Genomic DNA, 21,349 nt, shown 5'->3' with positions numbered 1-21,349 from the left:
CCGCACCAGAGTCGCGTCGAGACGGGTTCGGCTGGAAAAATGAAGAGTCCGCGCAACATAGGTTATATATCATAGTAATGTTGAGATTCAGCATGTATTGGACATTAATTCTTCAAGTTATTTGAAGTTTGAAGAGCATTTTTTTTCCCAAGGGACTATCGAGATGTGAGATTTTATAAGTTGAACTGAAAGCGGTTGTTCCTAGCTGCTCAAGGCATTAAAGATCCATCCCAGCTCCATAGCTAAATATTTTGGTTGGTTAATCAGGCGATAGCTTTGCGATCAATAGTTTTGTGAGGTAGGCCACCTACCATACTTCTAATGATAGACATAGAAGGCATTTGAGGGTCTGAGGCAAGACAGAGAGAGGTACATTTCTAGTCTTCTTGGTACCGACCAACCAATGCTAAAATTCCATTGAAGGGACTTACATGGTAGAACATGAGATAATTTGACTCTTCTTTTCAAGCAATCTTAGTGTTTGAACCTACAGAGAGAGAGAGAGAGAATCCAAAGGCTAAACTACTGCTTCAATATCTGCTATCACTATTTTCACATTTGTGAGTTGTGACGCTCCTCTGTCCGGTATTCTTATTCTCAACAATGTATTTATATTCAATATGAATTTCTCTTTTCTCCACCTGCTAAGGATTCGTTTGATGCTCTATTTGTGTCTAGATACTTCCTCTATATCCTATAAATTTTAATGATCTACTTATCAAATAGAACCTTTCTTGATTTTTCATAGGAAAAATCCAAATTGGTTCTCGATCACCCTTGTAGAGCTCTCAAGTCTACGTCTATATCTTTTTTCCTCAAAATTTCAGTTGTACGGCTCATAAAATTTTATAGCCCTCACAACTTTGCATATTATCCTTTGTTGTGTGCCGTAATCATGATACTGTTTGTCCACTAATTTTTTCACACCTTAGTGTAACATTGAATAGCTGGGTGAGCTTCGGAACATCTTTAGGGATATCATGTTATAAAGCAAGTAGCTCGCTGAGAGAATGGACCATCCGTGCGAGCGATGTGGCATCTCGATCTGATCCCTGCAGAGTGAAAACGTACTTTGTGGCACTTGAGCGTAAGTCGTCGATTAAGGAAAATTCCAACATGAAGCAAGTAAAGGGCCACAAGGAATATATTTTACTTTTAAGGATATAAGTTATCAACTATGAGAGGTAGACCATGTATTCCTTCCATTGGTATTTTATGACTATTTGGCGAGAATGGAACTGACGAGCTTTTGAAGGGATAGAAAGCACTTCTATGCAATTAAAGGGATATTATTTCCTTTCTGGATTTCTGAGCAACTATGAGATATCTGTTATCATAGACGATTGGTTGTTCATACCTTTATAAAAAGAAAATATATTGGGTTCTTGTACTCCCTTCTGTTTCGTAGGTTAAACTGGTGAAGTCATTCGAATAGGAGTATTGACCGTAGAATATAGTTATGTACTCTTAAAAAAATTGAGTTGCATAAATCTTGATAAGATAAAGCCTATAGTTTTTAATGATGACACTCTTCAATCTGAACTGATAGAACTCCTGAAAATTAAACAAAATATGCAAACAATTCAAAATAAACGTAAACACTTGATGGAGATTACATGGTAAACAAAATAAACAATAATTATGAACTGGTTAGATGAACTTTTGAGTGACATCTTTTATGTTGTTCCAATATTATGTTTCTTTTGTGATCATTAAACTTGCATCTTGTGAATATTGCTAATTACTTCTTTGTTGCAGTACCATTGACTCGGACTCTTTTCCCTCTGAGGTCATAACATATGACCAATGGATACAACTAAGACCTGAATCAAACATGCTTTCTGGTTGGATTAAAGGTGCATTTCATGGTGGGAAGAAGGACGTGCAGGAGTCGATACGTGAAAAGCTTAATCTTGTACTCAGCACAGCTCCAATGTGGGACAGGTCTGTTGCATTGCATTCATCTTTATATTCTGTTATGACACTAACTTTTTCCTGAATTAAATAGAAACAGTGGTTTGTTCATTATGACCAAGAATGTTGACCCTCCTGGTAGAACGTTAAAAATTCATGTAGTTAAAGTTAGGGACGTGCAAGAAAATGTTTTTGGTCTTCACTAATTTATTTGCAGTGTAAGATCTTGAACAAACAGGGAAGAATGACTTCAAACAATATAATGTTGGCTAATAAAGCCCACCATTCCCAGGAGAAGTGTTTGTTTGTTGAGTGTGTGTATGTGTGTTCCTTCTTCTTTTTTGGGACCTAGGTGGGATAGGGGGAGGAGAGAGAGTATCAAGGAGATCAAAGCTATTTCTGGAAAAACAAAGACATTCCTTCTCTTCTCATGGAAGAAATTTGCACATATCCTTGCAGAGTTGCAGTTTATATGAAAGCATTACCAACTCGGAAATTTTACTCAAATTATTCTGATACATACAGGTTGGAGCTTAAAGGTAATAAATTTGTTCTTGGAGAGTTTCTCGAGTTCAAAGGGGACAATGAAGATATTCGGGCATTGGGAAACATCAGGAGATCAAAAGTTAGTACAGTGACAATCCAGAAAACAAGCATGTTTGGTGTAGGTAAGGAAAAATAATAACTATGGTAGTTGGCAAATGCATTTACCTGATTGTACTTGAACATAACCTTGTGATTGGTGGTTATACATGTCTACCAGATACTATGTTCATATTTTCCTTGAATCTAAGAGATCTTCTGTTGCTTTGGGAGTTGCAGCTCATTCCAAACTCCAAGTACTCTACTGTCTTCGAGATTATCGTGGTGAAGGGGCTTCAGCTTCAGACTGGAAAGAAGTCACTGTCCATTCCAGGACTGAGATCAAAATTCAACCAAAAGGTTCAACTAAAGTACGCAAATACAAGTTATCTTCAGTTATTTCCATGTCATTAAGTGCCTGACATGTCCGTGCGAAGTCTCCTATGGGCATTGATCATTGTGATGGAGTGTTTGAATAAAAATGTTTTGATTCTGAACCTCGTTTTTCCTTCAGAAGTTCTAAGTTGATGTATGTAACTATTTGTTGTGTATATCCTATCTGGTGTAGCAATTCTGGGTCAAAATGTAATGGAGAAAGCGCTCCCTTAGTAGTGAGTAGTAAACATAGGAGAACGGTATAATGTAACAAAATTCTGGTACGATAGAGAGCAAATTGCTGGTAATGTTTTAAAGGGTTGTTCTGTTAAGGAACAAGTTATTTGGCTTTATAATACGAATTAAAGAATGAAGGATTGTTTTTTATTGGATGTTTGATTCATAGACTGAAAATGGGAAGTCTTGGAGAAGGGCAAAAATTGCATACTTAGCCTTTGAGTTTAGTTAATGTACTGGGCAAGGGGGTGGATCATATTGTAAATACCCTGTATGCATTTATTTGCTTATATAATCAGACCTCTCTTAAAAACGTTTTGGTTGTTTTATCGAAGTATAGTTATAAAAAAAACATATAATATTCATATCAAGTGTGGCCAGATTATAAAAAAATTTCCATTCTCTGTAGTAATTTGCAAATGGAAAAGGTACAATAAGGTATTGTTACATACTATCAAAGCTTGGCTCTATGCAAAATGCTTTTGTTTGGTCATTGACATTTCTGTTATGCTTTCTTTATATGCAACTTTCTTGTAAGTGAAATTTGTAACAGATTTCTTCAACAAATGAAACAAAGAATTTGTAATAAACTTATGATGAGATCTTCAATCTCCAAAATCTATCTAAATTTGAGGGAGCTCTTCTCTTTGGAGCAAAAGAATATTCTTCGATTAGTTCTATACGAGCCATGCTTTATAAAAAGTGATGGCATCAATCAATTCACTTGGACTTCCAATCCAGTATCAAATCCCAGCATCAGTTTGTTTAGTTTCTTGTTGCTAATCCTTTGCTCATATACAGTGTCATCCTCCAAACTGCATTTCACGAGTAAATGGTAAGTTGAAAGTAGAATGAGATCGAGGTTGGGTTAATGAAGAAGAAAATAGAATTTACCTTTGTGTTCCTGTTGACGCTGAAGGAGGCAGAAGCATGTTGGCTAGTGTGGTAGCATCTTTAGTGGTGTTTATGACTTTGTTGAAGCATAAGTATCGTCCATAGGAGGAAACATCCTCAAAGACACACATATGTGCATCTACCAAGAACTTGAGGTCCACTGCTACAAACACACCATCTTCATACATTTCAGCTGCTCCCTTCAAGTAAGGTTCTCTTATATTGAGGTCTGGATGGACTAACAACCCTGCATTTATAGACACCATGTTCACATCTCTGTCCATTGCCAATGCCCATGCTGCTTTCTCCGCTTGTGTCTTCGATAGCCCGTGCCATAACTGTCATGCCAATACATGTTACTCTTTGAGAGTATCTAGTAAGCAGTACTTTTTAACTTCCATCTATGCGTTTGATGAATGTCAAAAGTTCCGAATTGTGGAGGATTGAGTAGGTAAATTACCTTGTACTTTTTGCAAAAGTTTATGTCGGTCCAATCTCTTTCATCGACATAGGAATGAGAATGGGAAGCCTCAGGAGAGTCATGTTGGTCCCTCTTCCTTGTACCCCATAACACAGCTGTTGCAGATGATGTGAAAACTACTTTGTTTAAGGTGTCTGTTTGTGCACAGGCTTCCATCACATTGTGAGCTGCTCTGACTTCCATTTCTCCCATCAATTCCTGCAACATAACCCAATGATCTAGTTAATTGGATGAGCTCTCAATGTATAAAGCCTCATTTTGAAAGTTCCACGCATGAAAATGAGAAGCCAGAATCAAGGTGTGGGAAACAAGCCACTGCCTATGAGGCCGGCTCATTCTTCACAAGCACATGATCAGAGTCGTGGCTCCTCAGACCTCATACTGCTTAGGATCTTACAGGTTCATGTTCTATTTACTTAATTCTAATTATGATTCAAGGCAATCGAGTAGTTTGTGGGATAACTCACGTCGTAGGTAGGATAGTCAGAGGGGGTCTCGAACGAGTAAAACAGACCACAGCAGCCTTTGAGAGCATCTACTATGCTGTGATAATCCAAGGGGTCAGCATGGAAGCATATCAACTTCTTGCTTTTGCTGTCATCATTGGCACAACCATATTTCCTCTTAAAACATTGCATTTCATCTGTTCCATCAAGATTTCAGGGTCAGATTCTTAGGATTCAGTTTATAAACTTTCAATTGGTCAGATGGTCTTTGACAGGTTATAAAAAGAAAGATTAGTAAAGTTACATCTAGTAATATCACCAGTGAGTCGATAACAATGATAATACAAAAATTTGACCAAGAAAATAGTTTGCTCTCCAGCCTCAACTACTTTCACTGCCCTTTCTTTGTTTATGTTTCTCTCACCAATCACACAGCAACAACAACGTACCAAGCGGAACCCATAAAATGGGGTCTGCGGAGGGTAAAGTGTCTACCTTTCCATCTACAGCTCATCCTATAAATAATTTTTTAAAAAGTAAGGTATGAACTTAAATTGGGAAAAGGCTACACCTTTTTTGTGTGGTATCCTCTTCTACTTTAATTTTTAGTCTTTTCAAACTTCAAAATAACGTGGTAGACCAAGGGCCTGTTTGGCCATATATTTTCCAAATAATATTTGGGAAAAAACTTAGCAAATAGTGTTTGTCTATATACTTTGTTATTATTTGACAAATATTTCAAATTCCCAAGTACTAGTTTTTTCTAGTATTTGCGTCAAATGTCAGTATTTGGGATCTTTTAAAAATTGAAATTTTATCCTAAACTTTTATCTTTTATAAAAACACCATCTATAGCTGTTGCTTACATTGTATTACATAATTTTTTACATTAATTTCAAAGTAGTGATGAAATATTCGGTGAATGTTAAATGATAATATGGTTATTGATGAAAATGATGAACAATCGGCTCAAGATAACAAAATCATGTGTTTTGTCTACTTTACGATGTATGAAATGATGCTTGTTGCACTCACTCCAAATTACCACATTGCTCTAGTGTCATGGATACTATTTGTTATTGTTGTAACAAAGATCCAATTGACTAGTATAATACAAACTTATGATTAGTTTTGATATTCTTAAAACTTATGGGTATAAATTATATTTTTCTAAAAAAGTAAAATATATTTTCCAAATACTATGGACAAACACATGGTGAAATTTTAATCAAATAATATTTATCAAAAATATTTAAAAATTTATGACCAAACGCTAGCCAAGTATGAGCAAAAAATCACAATTGTTTCAACTCCACTACGAAAAAACAACTAATTCAATAGTCATTAACTATGTTGTTGATCCTCCAAAAAATTTTTTTATCTTTTTTAGTATTCGATAAGAGTGTGGCAATAATTTTAAAGCGTCCAAGCAACATAGGTCATGAGATTGTTTTGTGAGGGTGTTTCAAGTGGACTCCATTGCCCAATTTCCCACTTCCATTAAAGGAGGTAATTCTTCATAGTAAAATTTGATACAATAACATGAAAAGTCAATCTTTGCTAATAAGATTTAAGTCAAACATACAACAACAATAATAACATAACAGCGTAATTTCACAAATGGGGTCTGGGTACAAACCGTGGTTCTGAAAAGCGGCATGGACTGTATATCCTCTGAGCAAGAGCTGATGGACAATGGCAGATCCCAGGTGACCAGCAGCATCCATCACACAAACTCTCTTTGAACAAAACACTGAATCCTGCTCATCATAAAAGTCTGCTGCAATAGTCATGACTACCTAACAAAAGAATACAACTTAAAAAATAAAAGAATTTGAGCAAACCCCTTTTGCTCCTTTGGTAAATAAATTGGAGTAGTAGTTCAAGTTCAGCTGGACAAAAGAACAAACACAAGGTAGGCAAGTATGATAATAAAGAAAAAAGTGATGATATTTAAAGAAGAAAAGTAGGAAGGACAACATTAAAAGAGTGTGTGGTTAAGTAGATGGTTGGCAAACAAAGACTGTACAAGTTGTTAGTTAGATACAGCCTATATACCAAACAGTCTTTTGATTAGTGTTGTAAAAGAGTGATAAGTATTTTTCATCCTTAACAGAGATCTCGATTAAGACTGTTTAAAATTGAATCGAAATCTATAACCTAGACCAAAAAAAGTTATTAGTTTATCAGTAATGGGTTATTGATTTAGTGATTTTTTGATTTTTTTGTTATCGAGTTATTAGTTTTAACTGTTTGAGGTTTTTTTTCTTAACGAGTTACCGAGAACCTGATAGTAAATTAAGTAAATTATATTTATATCATTTGTATATAAAGTCTTGGCTTAGATTTTGGTTTCTTACTTTAACTTCTGGTTGTCTCAAATTCTTGATTATTCTGCAATGTAAAACTGTTTGCTTTTGAACAAGATTAAATTTGTAAACTCATGTACATGGTTCATTTGATTTGTCACATTGTTTCTAAGTAATTTTCAATGTTTTCTTTTTGTGTAAAATTTTAAAGATTAAACCAATAAGGCAATATCTTAATGGTTCTATAACATCTATACAGATCGATAACCAATAACTCAAATCAATGAACTTCAAAACCGAATCGAACTGATCGATACACACCCTAGTCTCTCGAGTTTGAGTAAGTCTAATTTGTTACAGAATCACATTTATTAAAGAGTGTTTTATTCTTAGTATGCGACTTTTCATTACGAATTTAACTTTAATCATACTCTAATGTAGACTATGTTTAATAAACCACTATTATATTTGCATTAAATGGTCTCACTTTTGTGGGGCTATTTTGTTGAACAAAAGTTTTTATAGCTTAGCTAACTGTCAATGAGCAGAAAACAGAAAGATACACAGAGAAATGGGGGAACAAAATGGGGTCCTTTTTAAGTATATTTGTGGATCAAAATTGATTCACCCAATGCTAAAATTTTGAAAAATGAAGTCCTTGCTGTTCACACGCAAAACTATAAATGTGATAGTCAAAACGAACACACCAGCTTTCTATAGAAAGTTAGTTGAGTATTGTTGCCTGCCCTATTTAATTTTGTGGCACTATTTATTGTTATCAAAACTAGCTGTCATTGCCTTTGGGGAATATTAGTAAGCTATTGTATTGTATTTGTAGCGGTAAATATTTTCTTTCATTTCAAAATTAATTAAATTGTCGAGTTATTTTATACCTTTAAAGAAAAGAAAATTAAGACATAGCTTTTTGATGAGAGGGAGTTGCTCAGATGGTAAGCACTTCACACTTTCAACCTAAGAGTTGCGAGTTCAAATTATCAAGAGAGGAAAGGGATGGGAGCTTCTAGAGAGGGTAAAAAAACAAACAAAAAAAAGCAAAACTTTTTATTTTTACCTTTATTAGTAAAAAAAACAAACAAAAAAAAGCATAACTTTTTTTACCTTTATTAATTATTGTGAAATTTATAATTTTAGAAACTTAACATTAATTATAGTAACTAATTTCAATACTAACTAATGAAGGTAAAATTGAAAGAATATTGAAGTTAAGTTAATTTGAAAAATGAAAAATGTTTCAATAAATTCAATTAGTTTGAAATTAATGGAGTGCTTCTGTCGTTCAAATTTTGCTTGTTCATTATATTCGTATAAGAAATAATTTGTCCTTTTATATATACTCCCTGCGTCCCTAATTAATTGTCCATTTTTCTCTTTTAAATTGTCCCTAATTACTTGTCCATTTTGACAAAATAAGAAATGATAATTTTTTTTTACCTATTATATCCTCAATTAATTACTTGAAAAAGTAGAATTTCTTGAAAATCTTAAGTTTTTAATTCACGAACCTTATATTAATAGAGATAATATGATAAACTTATTATATCAATTATTATTTTCTTAATAGATGTGTCAATTAAAAAACAAACAAGTAATTAGGGATAGAAACAGAAAAGTATTTCATACTATTTATATAAGTACAAATGAATATGAACTATAGTAGTACTTACTTTAGTTTTTAAAACTTTAACTTCGATATGGTTGGAATAAATGTGAGTTATCCTTAGTAATCACTCACACTTTATTTCATAATAAGTGGTATTTTTAGCTTAAATACACATCTTTAAAAAATTCTCATTCCTAAAAACATAAAAGGTGTTTTTAATTAATTAAAAATATCCTTATTCAAATGTCTTATCTTTTGAATTTTGAAAGATGACAAGAAAGAAAAAAAATTGAATGAAGATAATAGAAAATTATAATCATATCAGAGTTTTTTTCTTGTTTCCAAGATAAACTAAAGACATCAAATTCATGGTTAAGACATCATGGAAAAAAAATGCAAACAGAAACCAGAAATACTACATAAGCTTGTTTGCATTGAAAATTGTGAAATGGAAAAAAAATTGTTTCGAAAGTGAAATTTGAATTAGTAAAACAAAAATTTTTGAATTTTTATTAGTAATTTAATATGAAAAACAAATCTATATATTTTTCGAAATTCAACTCTCAAAAAAAGTAAAAAAAAATCATAATGATGAACATTAATTTATGCATGATGAGATCTACGTTTACTAGATAGCCATCGATATCAACCATTCAAATCTTAGAGAGGTCGCTTGCTTCAAACTATTCATAAACTTAAAAAGAAGATTATATTAACGCAACATAAAATAAAAATGAAAATAAAAAAATGAGACAATTAAAATTATTGTATATATAAATTATCACACGTGTGATAAGAAGCGGTAGATGCTACCTCTATGGTCAATTTGATGTTTGACTAAGTGTATCAAAAGTATCATAATGAATTAAATCGAAAAATCGAAAACGTATCTTTAAGTTTTGAAAGAAGAAAAGAAGTTTGAAAAAAATTTCTTTAATTCAATGTGTTTGTATTTTTACAAAGAATATATACACTGGTAATGAACTTACTTGAGATGATACATTCAAATTTACATATCGTAAAAATTACTGAAATTTTTTTTTTTTAATCAATAAACGGTAAAAATATTCTTTTTCCTATAATTTCTTGTTAAGTGCTTCCTATAAAAGAACACATTAAAGAAGACCATTTAAATTGTTTTGGCAATTATTATTATTTTTTAATTACATGAAGTGAAAAATAGTAACTCCACACCATTTTGAATGGAGTAAGTAACCAAATCATATCAATGTACATATGTAGTTAAGGCGCCCAATAATTGACTTCCGTAAGCTTAGGTAAGTATCTGCGAGAGGTCTTGTGGTGCATCATCTAGAACAGCCCACAAAACGATCAAAAACAAGAATGATTATGTTCAAGCAGAGATCTCACCGGCAGTAGACTTCTTACTAAAAATATTTCAATTAGCAGTACTCAGACCCAACATCTCTAAATTACAATTGAAATGCCTTGAAATACAAAGGGGTCAAGTGTACACTACCACTCTCCAAAAAATTTCCTTTGCAACACAATATCTTTACAGTAGTTAAACATTACTGATGTATTCTACAGACTATAATATAACAAAAAAAATTGGCGGGAGAAGAAGATAGATGACGGATATTACTCCCCGCGCTTTGCATGTGCAACCCATTTGAATGAAGATCAGGAACATCAAGCTCAACATATGGAAGGAACTAGCTCAACTACTCGAAAAATACAACAGCTTACGCCACTGCATCAAACGTGCTAGTCACCCACCCCCCTTCACTTTCTTACTAGCAGAATGTCTTGATTTGTTTTTTCGCTTTTTTGAAGATTTTTGTTCTTTCAATTCTTCATGGTGCTGCTCTTCCTCCACTGAGGTAATATCACTTAACTCATCGATATCTGCAGCATTAGGAAGTTTGGCATCCTTGCCCTCCAATTTCCCCTCATTACCTTCTGGCTGAATGACCGACATTGCAGCTGAAGTATACTGTAGAATGCATAGGCTTCTCGCTAATCTATCTAATCTATTGAAATGCCTCTGAGTGTAGGGAATAAGACCATTAAGAAGTTCTTTATATCCAGGTACCTATATAATGAGATGAAAAGGGTAAGATCTCTAAGGAAAACGTTAGCCAAGTAAAACTAGTTTCAAGTAGAGCAAAATGGTTACGACGGTGCCTAGAGCACATCATGGCATTATAGAGTTAAGTCAAATCTACGTCTAATCAAACATGTAGATCAACGTCAACCAGCCAATCAACTAAATGGATGTTCTTGCTAAAAAGAAAAAACTCAAGCACTGAAAAGACCATGCACCAATCTAATATATGAGATCACTTTTTGTTGATAGAGATTATAGCATATAACAACATTTTGAACGCCTGTCAAGGCAACAGAGAAATATTTATGGATTTTTTACTGCCAGTTAGTGGACTTTGCTTGTATGGAAAATAGCAATGAACCTACGAAGCATTTTAACACTTTTATTTCTAATTTATGACCAAACTTTCTGCTTAGTATTCATGGGGAGAACACAACGGTACCTCAACAATCTCGGTAGCTGGGAGAACACTGTATGCCCGGGAAAGAACATATTGTGCAATTTGACAAAACTTTGGCTTTGTGTTCCATTCCCGGATATATTCCAAAAGCAACTGAAGCTCTTCCTTACCAAGAGCCTTTATAGCTTTTCCTATCTGATCATCCATATCGTTCTTCCTGGCAAGAGCTTAGATGTTAGATAAAATTCATGCTAAAATAGCATTTTCACTATGATAACCAAAAATGAAACAAACAAATAGAGACATCACTGAGAAAAACAGGGGAAACATGGACAAGTCAAGACCACCTGCAGAGTTCACGAAATAACTCTAGAAGTTTATGTGGTCTGCGAAGCTCAAATGCAATCCGAATTGCTCTTGTGTAGTCAGCATCTATTAAAGCATTTTCTAGCTCTTGACCCCTTAGAACGCCTTCCTCCTGCACAAGCAACATATTGATATCATCACAAGAAGCTCTGTAGTAAATTTTCAGACATAACCACATCAGAAACAAACCAGGTCTTGTTCTCCCATTCATGTATGATATCATCATATTAAATTCTGTAATAAATTTGCACATCAGAAAAAACCAGGTCTAGTTCTCCCTTAATGAAAGAATAATATAATTTGAAAAAACAGCTCATAGCACCCACTTAACTACCTCTGTTTTACTGATATGACTGTAAAACCATAGGTACTTAACTATCTCTATTTTACTGATATGGCTGTAAAACCATAGGTATCCTGAATTGTTCACAGAAATAGTTCCCAGATTCTCCCAAAAGATTTAGAAAGACAGACCAAAAGTGACAAGGTTTGTATTGTTACTCTGATAGATTAACTGCAAGTACTCCTTGAAGCAATTACAAAGCTAGTGCAAAAGCAGAGCATTCTTCAAGAAACGCTCTAGAAATTTGGGAGACAAAGTCCAGCGTGATCAAAGCCATTAGGACCTCACTGGGGCATAAAAACACCCATTAACAAACAATTCATTTCTTCCGCAGAAATTATGCCACGGCAGAATTATTTTTCATCACGTAACACCCACCAATGTTATTCAATGAATATCATTTCAAGAGAAAAGGTGATATAATCACTCACTTCTTTACGAAAAGCTTCCTCTTTATCTAAAGCTGTTGAGTCATGCCACAAATTGATCACTGCATCACCACCGCCAGTTGCAAGCATTTCTGTTTTCTTACCAACAGCCAGGGCCCAAATCTGGAGAGAAAATTAGAGGAAAAAAGAAGATATTACCAATCCCATCTGTGTGGCAAAAATCTGAGAAGCAACTGACAAGAATTAACAAAATGAACTAGTGTCAACAGCAATTCTGTGTATAAAGCACTGAACTAGCAGACTTAGCTTACCTATCATTGTGAAGATGATGCTCACTAGAAGTAAAGGCAAAACTGTTCAGTCAAATAGACAACGAACTCTCAACAGAGAGAAATTTACAATCACATTCAAATATACCTAACAATATGTGGTAACAGAATGCAGCAGCTAATGAAGTGATTTTATGCAGAGTGCATGTGAAATCCAAGAATATGCTCAGCTCTATTTGAGAACTGAATACTCAAGCTTCCTTAAGGTTTCCTCAGAGCTTCTCAATCCCATCTTCTACTTCTTTCAAATTTCAGTACCATTCTAGAACTACAGGTACTTTAAATTGAAGAGCCACCTTGTCGATCAACAGGCAGACACAACCTTTGCTTCTCAGTTATCAATAAAGTGTCAAATTCAAATAACAGTTGAAAAGAAAAGCATTCATCATCATGCACACAAATATTATTGTATAAATATCAACAATAGCAGAGGTCAACAACCAAATTAACTGTGCTCATTAACTCAGAACAATTGGATCTTTGAGGGTGGAGATAATGTAGTGCTCTTTTACAAGAAAGTGATATAAATTGACATAAAATTTGAGCACCTTTTCCTCATGTTGGTCATAAGTTGCAATACACTCATTGGTCTTAACTGTCCACAACTTCACCATACAATCGGCACCTGGAGAAACGGTCATTATTTAGCAAAAACAGGTGAAGAGGAACAGGCAAATCAACAGAAAAATAATGCTACAATGGCTTCCAGAATGTCATTTTACCGCAAGAAACAATCTGGGTGCCATGGGTGAGAAATGACGCTCTTAACACACTAGATTGATGCCCTTCAAATGTTTTCAAACACGTTCCATCAGAAATTGCCCAAATTTTTATCGTCTTATCTCCAGAAGCTGTCATCACACATTGATCAACTGGTGAAAACTCCACAGACCATATCCCCCTTTTATGCCCTTTCAGTGCAACCACTGATACTAGGTCTGGAAGTCTCCATATGCAAGCAGTACGATCCTAGTAATATGACAAGAACGGAAGAAAGATTTAGAAAATATACAAGCATAACATGCAAATATGCTTGCAGCTCTTCTGTGCCAAGCTTTAATCAGACGTCTCAATGTTACAAACCTGAGACCCACTGCAAACAAGACTGTCATTTGGTGCTACTGCCAAACAATTAATATCTTTGTCATGCGCTGCTACAACTGCTTTTGCTTTCAAAGTTAGAACCTCTTCATTGTTGTCAGAGACAGAATCCATATTCCATACCTTTAGAGTACGGTCACTGAAAGAATTCAGAAAGAAGGATATCATTTTTAGAAGATGTGATAAGGGAACACTTTAAACTATTTTGCTTCAACAATCAACATCTCCCAACAGATTTTGAGGACTCAAAAAATGACGTATACAGTTTAAAGGTAAAAAAAGATGGCATATAGATACAGGTTCATTTGCACAGAACCGGTAAAAAAGAATATCAAATCAAGTCAACAAAGCTATAAGCAAACTCGATTCAGTGCTAAATCCTCATCATACTACATACTTCAAATATCAAAAAAGCAAAAGCATCATAGTGAGTAATATATTATAATAGATTCAAAAAAGTTGTGCATTGTAAGCACTGTAATTCAGAAAGAACTATTGCAAAAGCCTCTAGGAGTTAGACGGGTTCATTCAAGAGCCAAAATGATACATGGATCTGATCAATCTATTTCATAACATGGAGGCTCGCATCACCAAGATGACTCAGTCACATTCACCTGTAATTTTTGGGCCTTTCTTCTTTGTATAACATAAGAGTTCTAATTATAAAGAATCAACTAGAGGACAGTCATGTCATAGTTCCTACTTGTGAGCTAAAATTCAGCAATGAAGCTGAAAATAGATTTCTAGGACACATAAGTTTCAATTTTAAAAGGTCACTCATACGCTAAGTTATTGGAAAAGGTCGTTAAGATGCTGTTCTCAATAAAAATTTATATGCAAAATGCAGAAGGATATGCCCACTACAGTGATCAGGGATAATCATTTACCTGCTACCACTCACAAAGAAATTTCTGTGTTTCTTTGAAAAAACAACAGCCCCAACAGCTCCCATGTGACCAATGCCAACTCCAACACACGCTTTGCTCTGGCAATCCCATAACCTAACCTATTGAAACACTAGGATCAGAATAGCAGAAAAAAAATTATACTGATCTTGCATAGCAAAATACATATCTTGGAAACCTGGCAGATAAAGATTAAAAGCAAAAGCATGCCTCAAATGCTGCATGTTTCTAAAGAGCAGAAACAGATATGTCGGACTTACGGTGTTGTCTTTGCTCCCTGTTACAATAAGCGTTCTTCTGGAGCTGGATAAACAGGTATCAAGGCATAAAATAACATCAGTATGCCCAGCCAAGACATAAGAGCACGACATTGATGTAAGATCATACACTCGCACCTGTACATATGCAGTGTTTTAGCAACTCAGAAAACAGTGTAAATTTATGAATGATGCTAGAACTGCTTTATCAAAAGTAAATTCCAACTATTACTTTGATATAGGCATCAATCAGATTTAGAGATAAAGAGAACAGTTTGGACTATTAGATTTAGGACACTAATTGTAACATGAAAGAATCTACTCAGTTCTTATTCATTGATATTCTTCAAAAATGTAAAAAATTATAAGAACAAATTATAAAGTAAATCATTTTTAGGACCATTTTCTATCTAGCATATCAAAGTTTGCATCAGTTGTAAAACAACAAATGAGAATGGAGCAGAGAGAAATGTCCTCAATATGGCTCAATGAAGGTTCAAGGCCACTTAACCAACCAAAAACTGCTGCAAAACAATTGATGAATAAATGTCATGAACATAATCTTGGTAACCCACAAATATGATATCATAACATGATTTTGATAGCCATATTCAAATAAACAATGTTCTCCTCTATGAACCCCACACTTCATTAAATTCTAACTTTCAGCAAATATATCCAAGGATGTCAAATGCCGAAGAGCAACTTCAAGATGGTCTGCCCACAAAAACTTTGCCATTATCTGCCCTATTCTATACATTAAGTAATTTACACCTAGGGAAGCATTGCAGAACTGACCTGCTCTACGCTTGTCGAAACAGCAAGGAACTGTTCCTCGTCACCCAAAAATTTCATATCTACAATCTCTTCATTGTATCCAATAAACCTCTTCCTAAGAACTAGATTCAGACCACCTTCAGATTCCTCCGGATAATAAAGAAAAAACTGCTGGTCAGCTGTAACACAAAGTAACTCCTGACTTGCAGGCATAAGCAAAGCAGAAATAAAGCCTCTCTTTGTATCTTCATCGCCAGAGCTTACAGCAATATCGGAGGATTTCTGCTCAAAAAGGCACATTGCCCTGTTGCACAAGCAAATTAAATAATTTAGTAATCCAAAGGATTGAAGCCAAAATATTGCACAGAGAATGCTGGGGAAGTTCTTCACACCACTAATAAAATTATCTATCCAGTGATATTCACAAGTTCTGTTCAACCTCATCATACACCTGATAATTCAGACAATTCTAGATTGAACACACTAGCTACATATCCTCTCTTGCTTAATTTTTAACTTGGTTACTTTTTCATAGTTCATTTTTAGTTCATCATTCTTCTATCCTTGATCCTTTACATAATTAGATCAATCATATACACTTTCTTAGAGTTAATCATACATTTACCATACTGTTTTATACTTCCTCTTCATAAAATTTTGCAAAAGGATCCTCACGGATTATGGAACATTGCCGAAAGAGTACTTAATCGTGCTCAGCCGAGCAGACAATGTGTATAACGCACATACGGGTTTGCTTTTAATTACCATAAATTATTTGGGTGAATTCTGTACCCAAGGGTTGTCAACCACCTTAAGGACATATCCTCTCAGGAGTAGGGGGGCAAAAGGACAATAATTTTCTTATAAATCTATCTCGCTAAACTATTTGATTTTTCAGATAACTTATATTCCACATTATCCAAGTCCTTTTTTTGATAACCATGGTGTCCGGGCCAGCTAATGCGCACTTTTACTGATTCCACGGGATATATGCCACCTCCCACCAGCAACATATGGGAAACATATTCCAAGTCCTCCTCCAATGAAATCATTGCAAACCCTCTCTCGCCAGATTTCAATTAGAACAATTAAAGTAAAGAGCCCAAACGTTAATTATCAAGATTTTCACAAACCATGCATCTTGTTTTCACCTACTTTTTGTTTTAGATTGTCATGGACTCTTACAGAAATGCAGAAATCACATGACTGAAATTTCTACTAATAAGGTTTGGCATATACTGATTTATAAACTAGAAGCGTCATCATTGGAAATGTATCTCTAATTCATCATAATCAAGAAAGTATATAACATGAGTGGCACGTGACAAGTGGTGTTACTTTCGGCAAGAAAAATCAACAAAAAAAGCAACACTTTCAGAAAAGATAGATTAGAGAAATTGCTATCCGAGAAAGCAACTGAAGAGCAAAATTACTGCATCTTTCAAGCTTCGATTGGCTTAAGCTTTAGATCATATTAAGAACTTTAAAGTGATTACCAAGTACCTATCAGCACTCCATATTCGAACCAATCCTCGCTCGCCAACAGTGATGAAATTAATTGATGGTACATCACTTCTCTTCTTTGTCTGTGGATATGTCAACGAAGACAGGGATGCAGCAAAAGGAGATTCTGGACCAATTATACACAACGCTTCAAGTGACTCAAACATTGGTATGGTGGTCATGCAGCCGTAATTATGTAAGTTCCACAAATTTACAACCTGTCATTAGTCTTAGTATCAGAAAGTGTTTTAATTGGCACTCAAGGTGTCATCATGAAGCATAATCAGAAAAAGAAGAAAAAAGCTTCCAAGCTGATGACTTTCAACAAAAAATTTGATTGGTAATATGCATGATAGAAGTCTCCGCTAGCATTATATAGGCCATCTAACAACTAAGATGGCATTGTTTTGGCAAACAGATAAGATTTCTGTGCCAGCATGAAAAAATCCAAGAAAATACCTGGTCCTCAACAAGCGAAGATATAAAAAGGATTAAATTACAGCCACGCCAGAATTGGGGGGACTAAGTATACAACTCCTTATGGATCCAAGTTTTATAAGCATACCTTCACAAGTAAGTTCCCTCCTAAACGAAAATAGGAGTTTAATTCATTGGTAGGTGTATGTTCATGCCTTCTATGCTGAAAGGTGACATTTCCTTTGTTGATAACATAATATCAATCTGGAAACCCAATAGTTTTTTTAGTTTTTTTTTTTTTTTTTTTTGGGGGGGGGGGGGGATTCTGTTAGGATAGTCAGAAGCTCTAAGCCAGCTTATCCATTGCGTGATGCAAGCTACTAATCTCAGCTTAGATTCTTGGATTCAAATTTAAAGGCCATGATATGAGTAAAGCTAAGCTCCCTTTAGTCCACATTAGTTTATTTATGACCTCAGAAACAATCAGGCTTTTCTCAACTTGCCCCGCTAAAACATAAAAATGGGAAAAACAGATGAGTAAAAGGAGAACATGCCTTGTCTCTCCCTGCGGTAAGCAAAGTCCATCCGTCTTCAGATATTGCCATGGAAGTGATAGCTGATTGATGTTTCTCTAGTGTTGACAGACATTTCTTCCCTATCAGATCCCAGACCCTTACAGAACCATCATCACCACCAGAGAACAGCTATAGACATACACATAAACAATGAGCCAATTAGTTCAACAAGAAGAAAAGCAAACAGAGAAAACCAGGGACAAAAGGGTAGAATTTAGCATGTCCACCACACATAATTAGAAGAAACTTATTTTAGTATATATGGGGAGCAAGTACCACAAATGACTTAATTAACAACTACATAACAAAAGCTTCTTAATAGATAGCTACAGTAGAAACGCTCAACAATAAGCAGTGATTTGTTAGAAACAAAAACTTTACCAGCTAAATAAAGAGAGGTTTTCACAATTCCTTCAATCCTCGAATTCTAATATAGTCTAGAAAGCTCTATCAACGTTAAAAAAAAAGGTTTACAAGACAAAATCCCTGGCTGACATGGACCTGTTAAAGAGTCAACATTTCCAGCAGAAACAAGGAAAGAGAGACCATTAGAGCATCATGAGAAAATTGGATATACATATAACAACTACTACAATTCCTTGCATCCCTCCTATTAATAAGGTAATAAGGCTCTGTCCACTAAGAGTGGACAGACTTTCGAATTTTCAGCGGTTTATGCTAAATGTACGAGCAATCTCAGTTGAAGTGGACTATGAATCTTGTATATACATTCTTATTGTAAAGATTTATCATAATTTGACTAGTTTTTTGCTGGTGGTTGACCCTCTACAGTTTGCAACCCTCATTCTTTATCCGGGCTTAGAACCGGAAAGGTGAAATTCTCAGAGGATAATGATCTACAATGGATATCCATATCTATTTTATTTTATTTTTTAGAAAATGACAAAATAAAATTTAGGAGGATGAATCAACTTTCTTGGTGTGCAATTTGTAATTTAAAAATGAATGTTCCAGTGACAATGGATGCTATTATTACCGCCACGGTGACATACCCATGTTGAGTAGTTGTACACAGGCATGATACTTTTGAGTATCACTAAAGTTAGCTAAATGATGTCCTCAGCCATACGGTATAGTTATACACACCCATATTGGCAATGTAGCAGTAGCCGGGTCCATGTAGCACAGTAAATGCTTCAATCCTCAAATATATTCAAAGGAAGGACGAAATAAATCATGACAAAGAAAAAGGAATACGGGAAGCCCACTGAACCAGGAAATAAACACTCTACCCTGGTATAACTATGTCACCAGAAAGCTGAAAAAATGTGATTCTTTTACGGTTCGATATGACAAGGAAGCAAGCCAGTAACTATAACAATCCAAATCTCACCAGCAGCCTATTCGGATCAGGATGAAACATAATGCTGGTGACAACCCCCTTGTGACCTTTGAAATAATGAGTGCAGAAGCCTCCATCAACGTCCCACACAAGAACTTTCCTGTCAGCCCCAGCTGTCACCAGCAACCCACCTGATGCATCGCTAGCCATGCCCATTACAGGTCCTTCATGCCCCTGTAAAAGACACATGTCAACATTCAAGTTAGAAAAAAAACAAATACTCTGCTAGCTATCCCACCTACTAACAACTTGTTTAGATGGTTGTAACTCATTGTATTGTTTTGCTAGTTTAAATACATTATTTGTCTTGTTTGTTGCTTAAATTTTATTCTATTGTAAGGATGAAAAATCTCATTTTGTGTAATAATCAATATGGTGTGATCACGTCATTATCTTATTATATTTTTCGCATTTTATCTTTACTTATTATTCAATACTTTTATAGTAGCTCCCTTATAGATTTATTATGTATTGATGTATGGCATTAACTAACACTGGAAAACGATAAAATCTATCTAATGGTTGTTTTCACTAAACAATACAGTATGATACAATACATTCCCTAATTCAGACAACAACTCACCAGTTCAATTCCCCTACTCAATACCTTGTATCATAAACAAGTAAAGCTAAAAACTTCAAGATTATTACCTTCCAGGAGCGAATGCATTCCAACGTGGAAAGGTCCCAAACTCTAATCTGTCGGCTATGACTAGCAGAAAAGAGGATATTATTATTAGGGCTAAGAGCAAGAGCTGTCACTGCTTCAGAATCACCCTCTATTGTAGATTTTATCGAAGCGTTAGATAAATCAACAATCTTTATCTTTTCATCACAAGCACATACAAGAAACGATTCATCTGAAGCAACCGCATAAGGCCCTCCAGTATAAAACTGCTGCAAAGACTGCATACACTTGTAACTCTTCTTCAACGATACTGACGCCATTTTAGTGTCTTTCTTCCTCTTGATTTGGGCAGCGAAATTCACCAACACCACACACTATATGTAAATTGTGAAGCAATATGTGCCAGTTCTCTGAAAGAGCGTTAAAGGGCGGAGCAGGAACAGGGTTTAGGGTTTTAGAGAATTTTGTCCTTAATGTTTTTTTTATTATTGTAAAATGTCACGTTATCCTTTTCGAAAATATTTCGTATACACTATATAAAAAAAATTATTAAATTTATTTTTTAATTCTCTCAATAATTGTTTACATTATTTGAGATTAACGGTAAGGAAATCTTATTAATATTTGAATAATTTTGTATCAACCAACAAATACTGGTTTGAACTCTTTAAATTTACAAATATATGCTATTTAATAAAGACTGATTACTTTAAGATCACTTAATATTAAAGGCAAATTAATTTTATCTTAATATATAAAATAATAAATACTCTGAGATAAATAGTTTTAGTTTTCATAGCTAAGATGAAATGACTTTTTCGAGTATAGCTGAGGGTGAAAACTTTTTTGTCTTGCGATCGATAATTATATGATGAGTAATCATATGATTAGTGTATGCAACAAGAGTGACGGAGGTCTCCCTCCTCAACTAAGATGTGTTTTTAGTCTTACATCAATTCTTTAGTGAAAAAATGTTTTTTATATGATTTTGGATCATTTTCACCTTATAAATATTATGTTTTGAAGTTGGATATTATCAAAGTTGGTTCTCTTAATGCGTGTTAGT

At 34.5% G+C, this 21,349-nt stretch overlaps 3 protein-coding genes across 4 annotated transcripts in view; 1 reads left to right on the top strand and 2 right to left on the bottom strand.

The window, feature by feature from the left end:
• LOC107014507 overlaps positions 1 to 3,263 on the top strand; it is a 26,026-nt gene extending 22,763 nt beyond the window's left edge. The window contains exons 5-7 of one of the 2 annotated variants that reach the window (XM_027915142.1): positions 1,759 to 1,944; positions 2,440 to 2,582; positions 2,678 to 3,263. In XM_027915142.1, the coding sequence (XP_027770943.1) occupies positions 1,759 to 1,944; positions 2,440 to 2,582; positions 2,678 to 2,910 (562 nt within the window). In that variant the 3' untranslated portion in view covers positions 2,911 to 3,263. The remainder of the gene's footprint in view (positions 1 to 1,758; positions 1,945 to 2,439; positions 2,583 to 2,677) is intronic. The other variant, XM_015214437.2, reaches the window with a different exon arrangement.
• Positions 3,264 to 3,482: 219 nt separating this feature from the next.
• LOC107014506 (cinnamoyl-CoA reductase-like SNL6) lies at positions 3,483 to 6,973 on the bottom strand. Its single transcript, XM_015214436.2, has 5 exons — positions 6,569 to 6,973; positions 4,951 to 5,126; positions 4,463 to 4,681; positions 4,003 to 4,340; positions 3,483 to 3,923 (listed from the first exon to the last, which is right to left on the bottom strand). Exons 1-5 carry the CDS (start codon positions 6,720 to 6,722, stop codon positions 3,824 to 3,826), a joined length of 987 nt encoding a protein of 328 aa, XP_015069922.1. The 5' UTR covers positions 6,723 to 6,973; the 3' UTR covers positions 3,483 to 3,823.
• A 3,253-nt stretch (positions 6,974 to 10,226) lies between these two features.
• On the bottom strand, positions 10,227 to 20,779 carry LOC107012090 (transducin beta-like protein 3). Its single transcript, XM_015211820.2, has 14 exons — positions 20,307 to 20,779; positions 19,647 to 19,829; positions 18,272 to 18,421; positions 17,301 to 17,518; positions 15,819 to 16,101; positions 15,024 to 15,158; positions 14,746 to 14,864; positions 13,841 to 13,997; positions 13,480 to 13,726; positions 13,306 to 13,382; positions 12,471 to 12,590; positions 11,678 to 11,808; positions 11,373 to 11,547; positions 10,227 to 10,915 (listed from the first exon to the last, which is right to left on the bottom strand). Exons 1-14 carry the CDS (start codon positions 20,601 to 20,603, stop codon positions 10,592 to 10,594), a joined length of 2,616 nt encoding a protein of 871 aa, XP_015067306.1. The 5' UTR covers positions 20,604 to 20,779; the 3' UTR covers positions 10,227 to 10,591.
• Between the last annotated feature and the right edge of the window lie 570 nt (positions 20,780 to 21,349).

The sequence above is a fragment of the Solanum pennellii genome, chromosome 3, assembly GCF_001406875.1.
Source record: "Solanum pennellii chromosome 3, SPENNV200".
Lineage (NCBI taxonomy): Eukaryota > Viridiplantae > Streptophyta > Magnoliopsida > Solanales > Solanaceae > Solanum > Solanum pennellii.
Note: the sequence above shows the minus strand (reverse complement) of the source record. Positions and strands in the feature narration are given on the sequence as shown.

What these genes read in the sequence shown, in the direction of transcription:
- LOC107014506 (XM_015214436.2), bottom strand. Translation starts at nt 6,722, where the DNA reads ATGACTATTGCAGCAGACTTTTATGATGAGCAGGATTCAGTGTTTTGT. An exon ending in TGCCGCTTTTCAGAACCACG is followed by an intron (nt 5,127 to 6,568) that starts GTTTGTACCCAG and finishes TTGATGGAACAG; the next exon opens with ATGAAATGCAATGTTTTAAG. An exon ending in CTGACTATCCTACCTACGAC is followed by an intron (nt 4,682 to 4,950) that starts GTGAGTTATCCC and finishes GTTATGTTGCAG; the next exon opens with GAATTGATGGGAGAAATGGA.
- LOC107012090 (XM_015211820.2), bottom strand. Translation starts at nt 20,603, where the DNA reads ATGGCGTCAGTATCGTTGAAGAAGAGTTACAAGTGTATGCAGTCTTTG. An exon ending in TTTCGACAAGCGTAGAGCAG is followed by an intron (nt 15,159 to 15,818) that starts GTCAGTTCTGCA and finishes GCATATGTACAG; the next exon opens with GTGCGAGTGTATGATCTTAC. An exon ending in TTATTTCGTGAACTCTGCAG is followed by an intron (nt 11,548 to 11,677) that starts GTGGTCTTGACT and finishes AGCTCTTGCCAG; the next exon opens with GAAGAACGATATGGATGATC.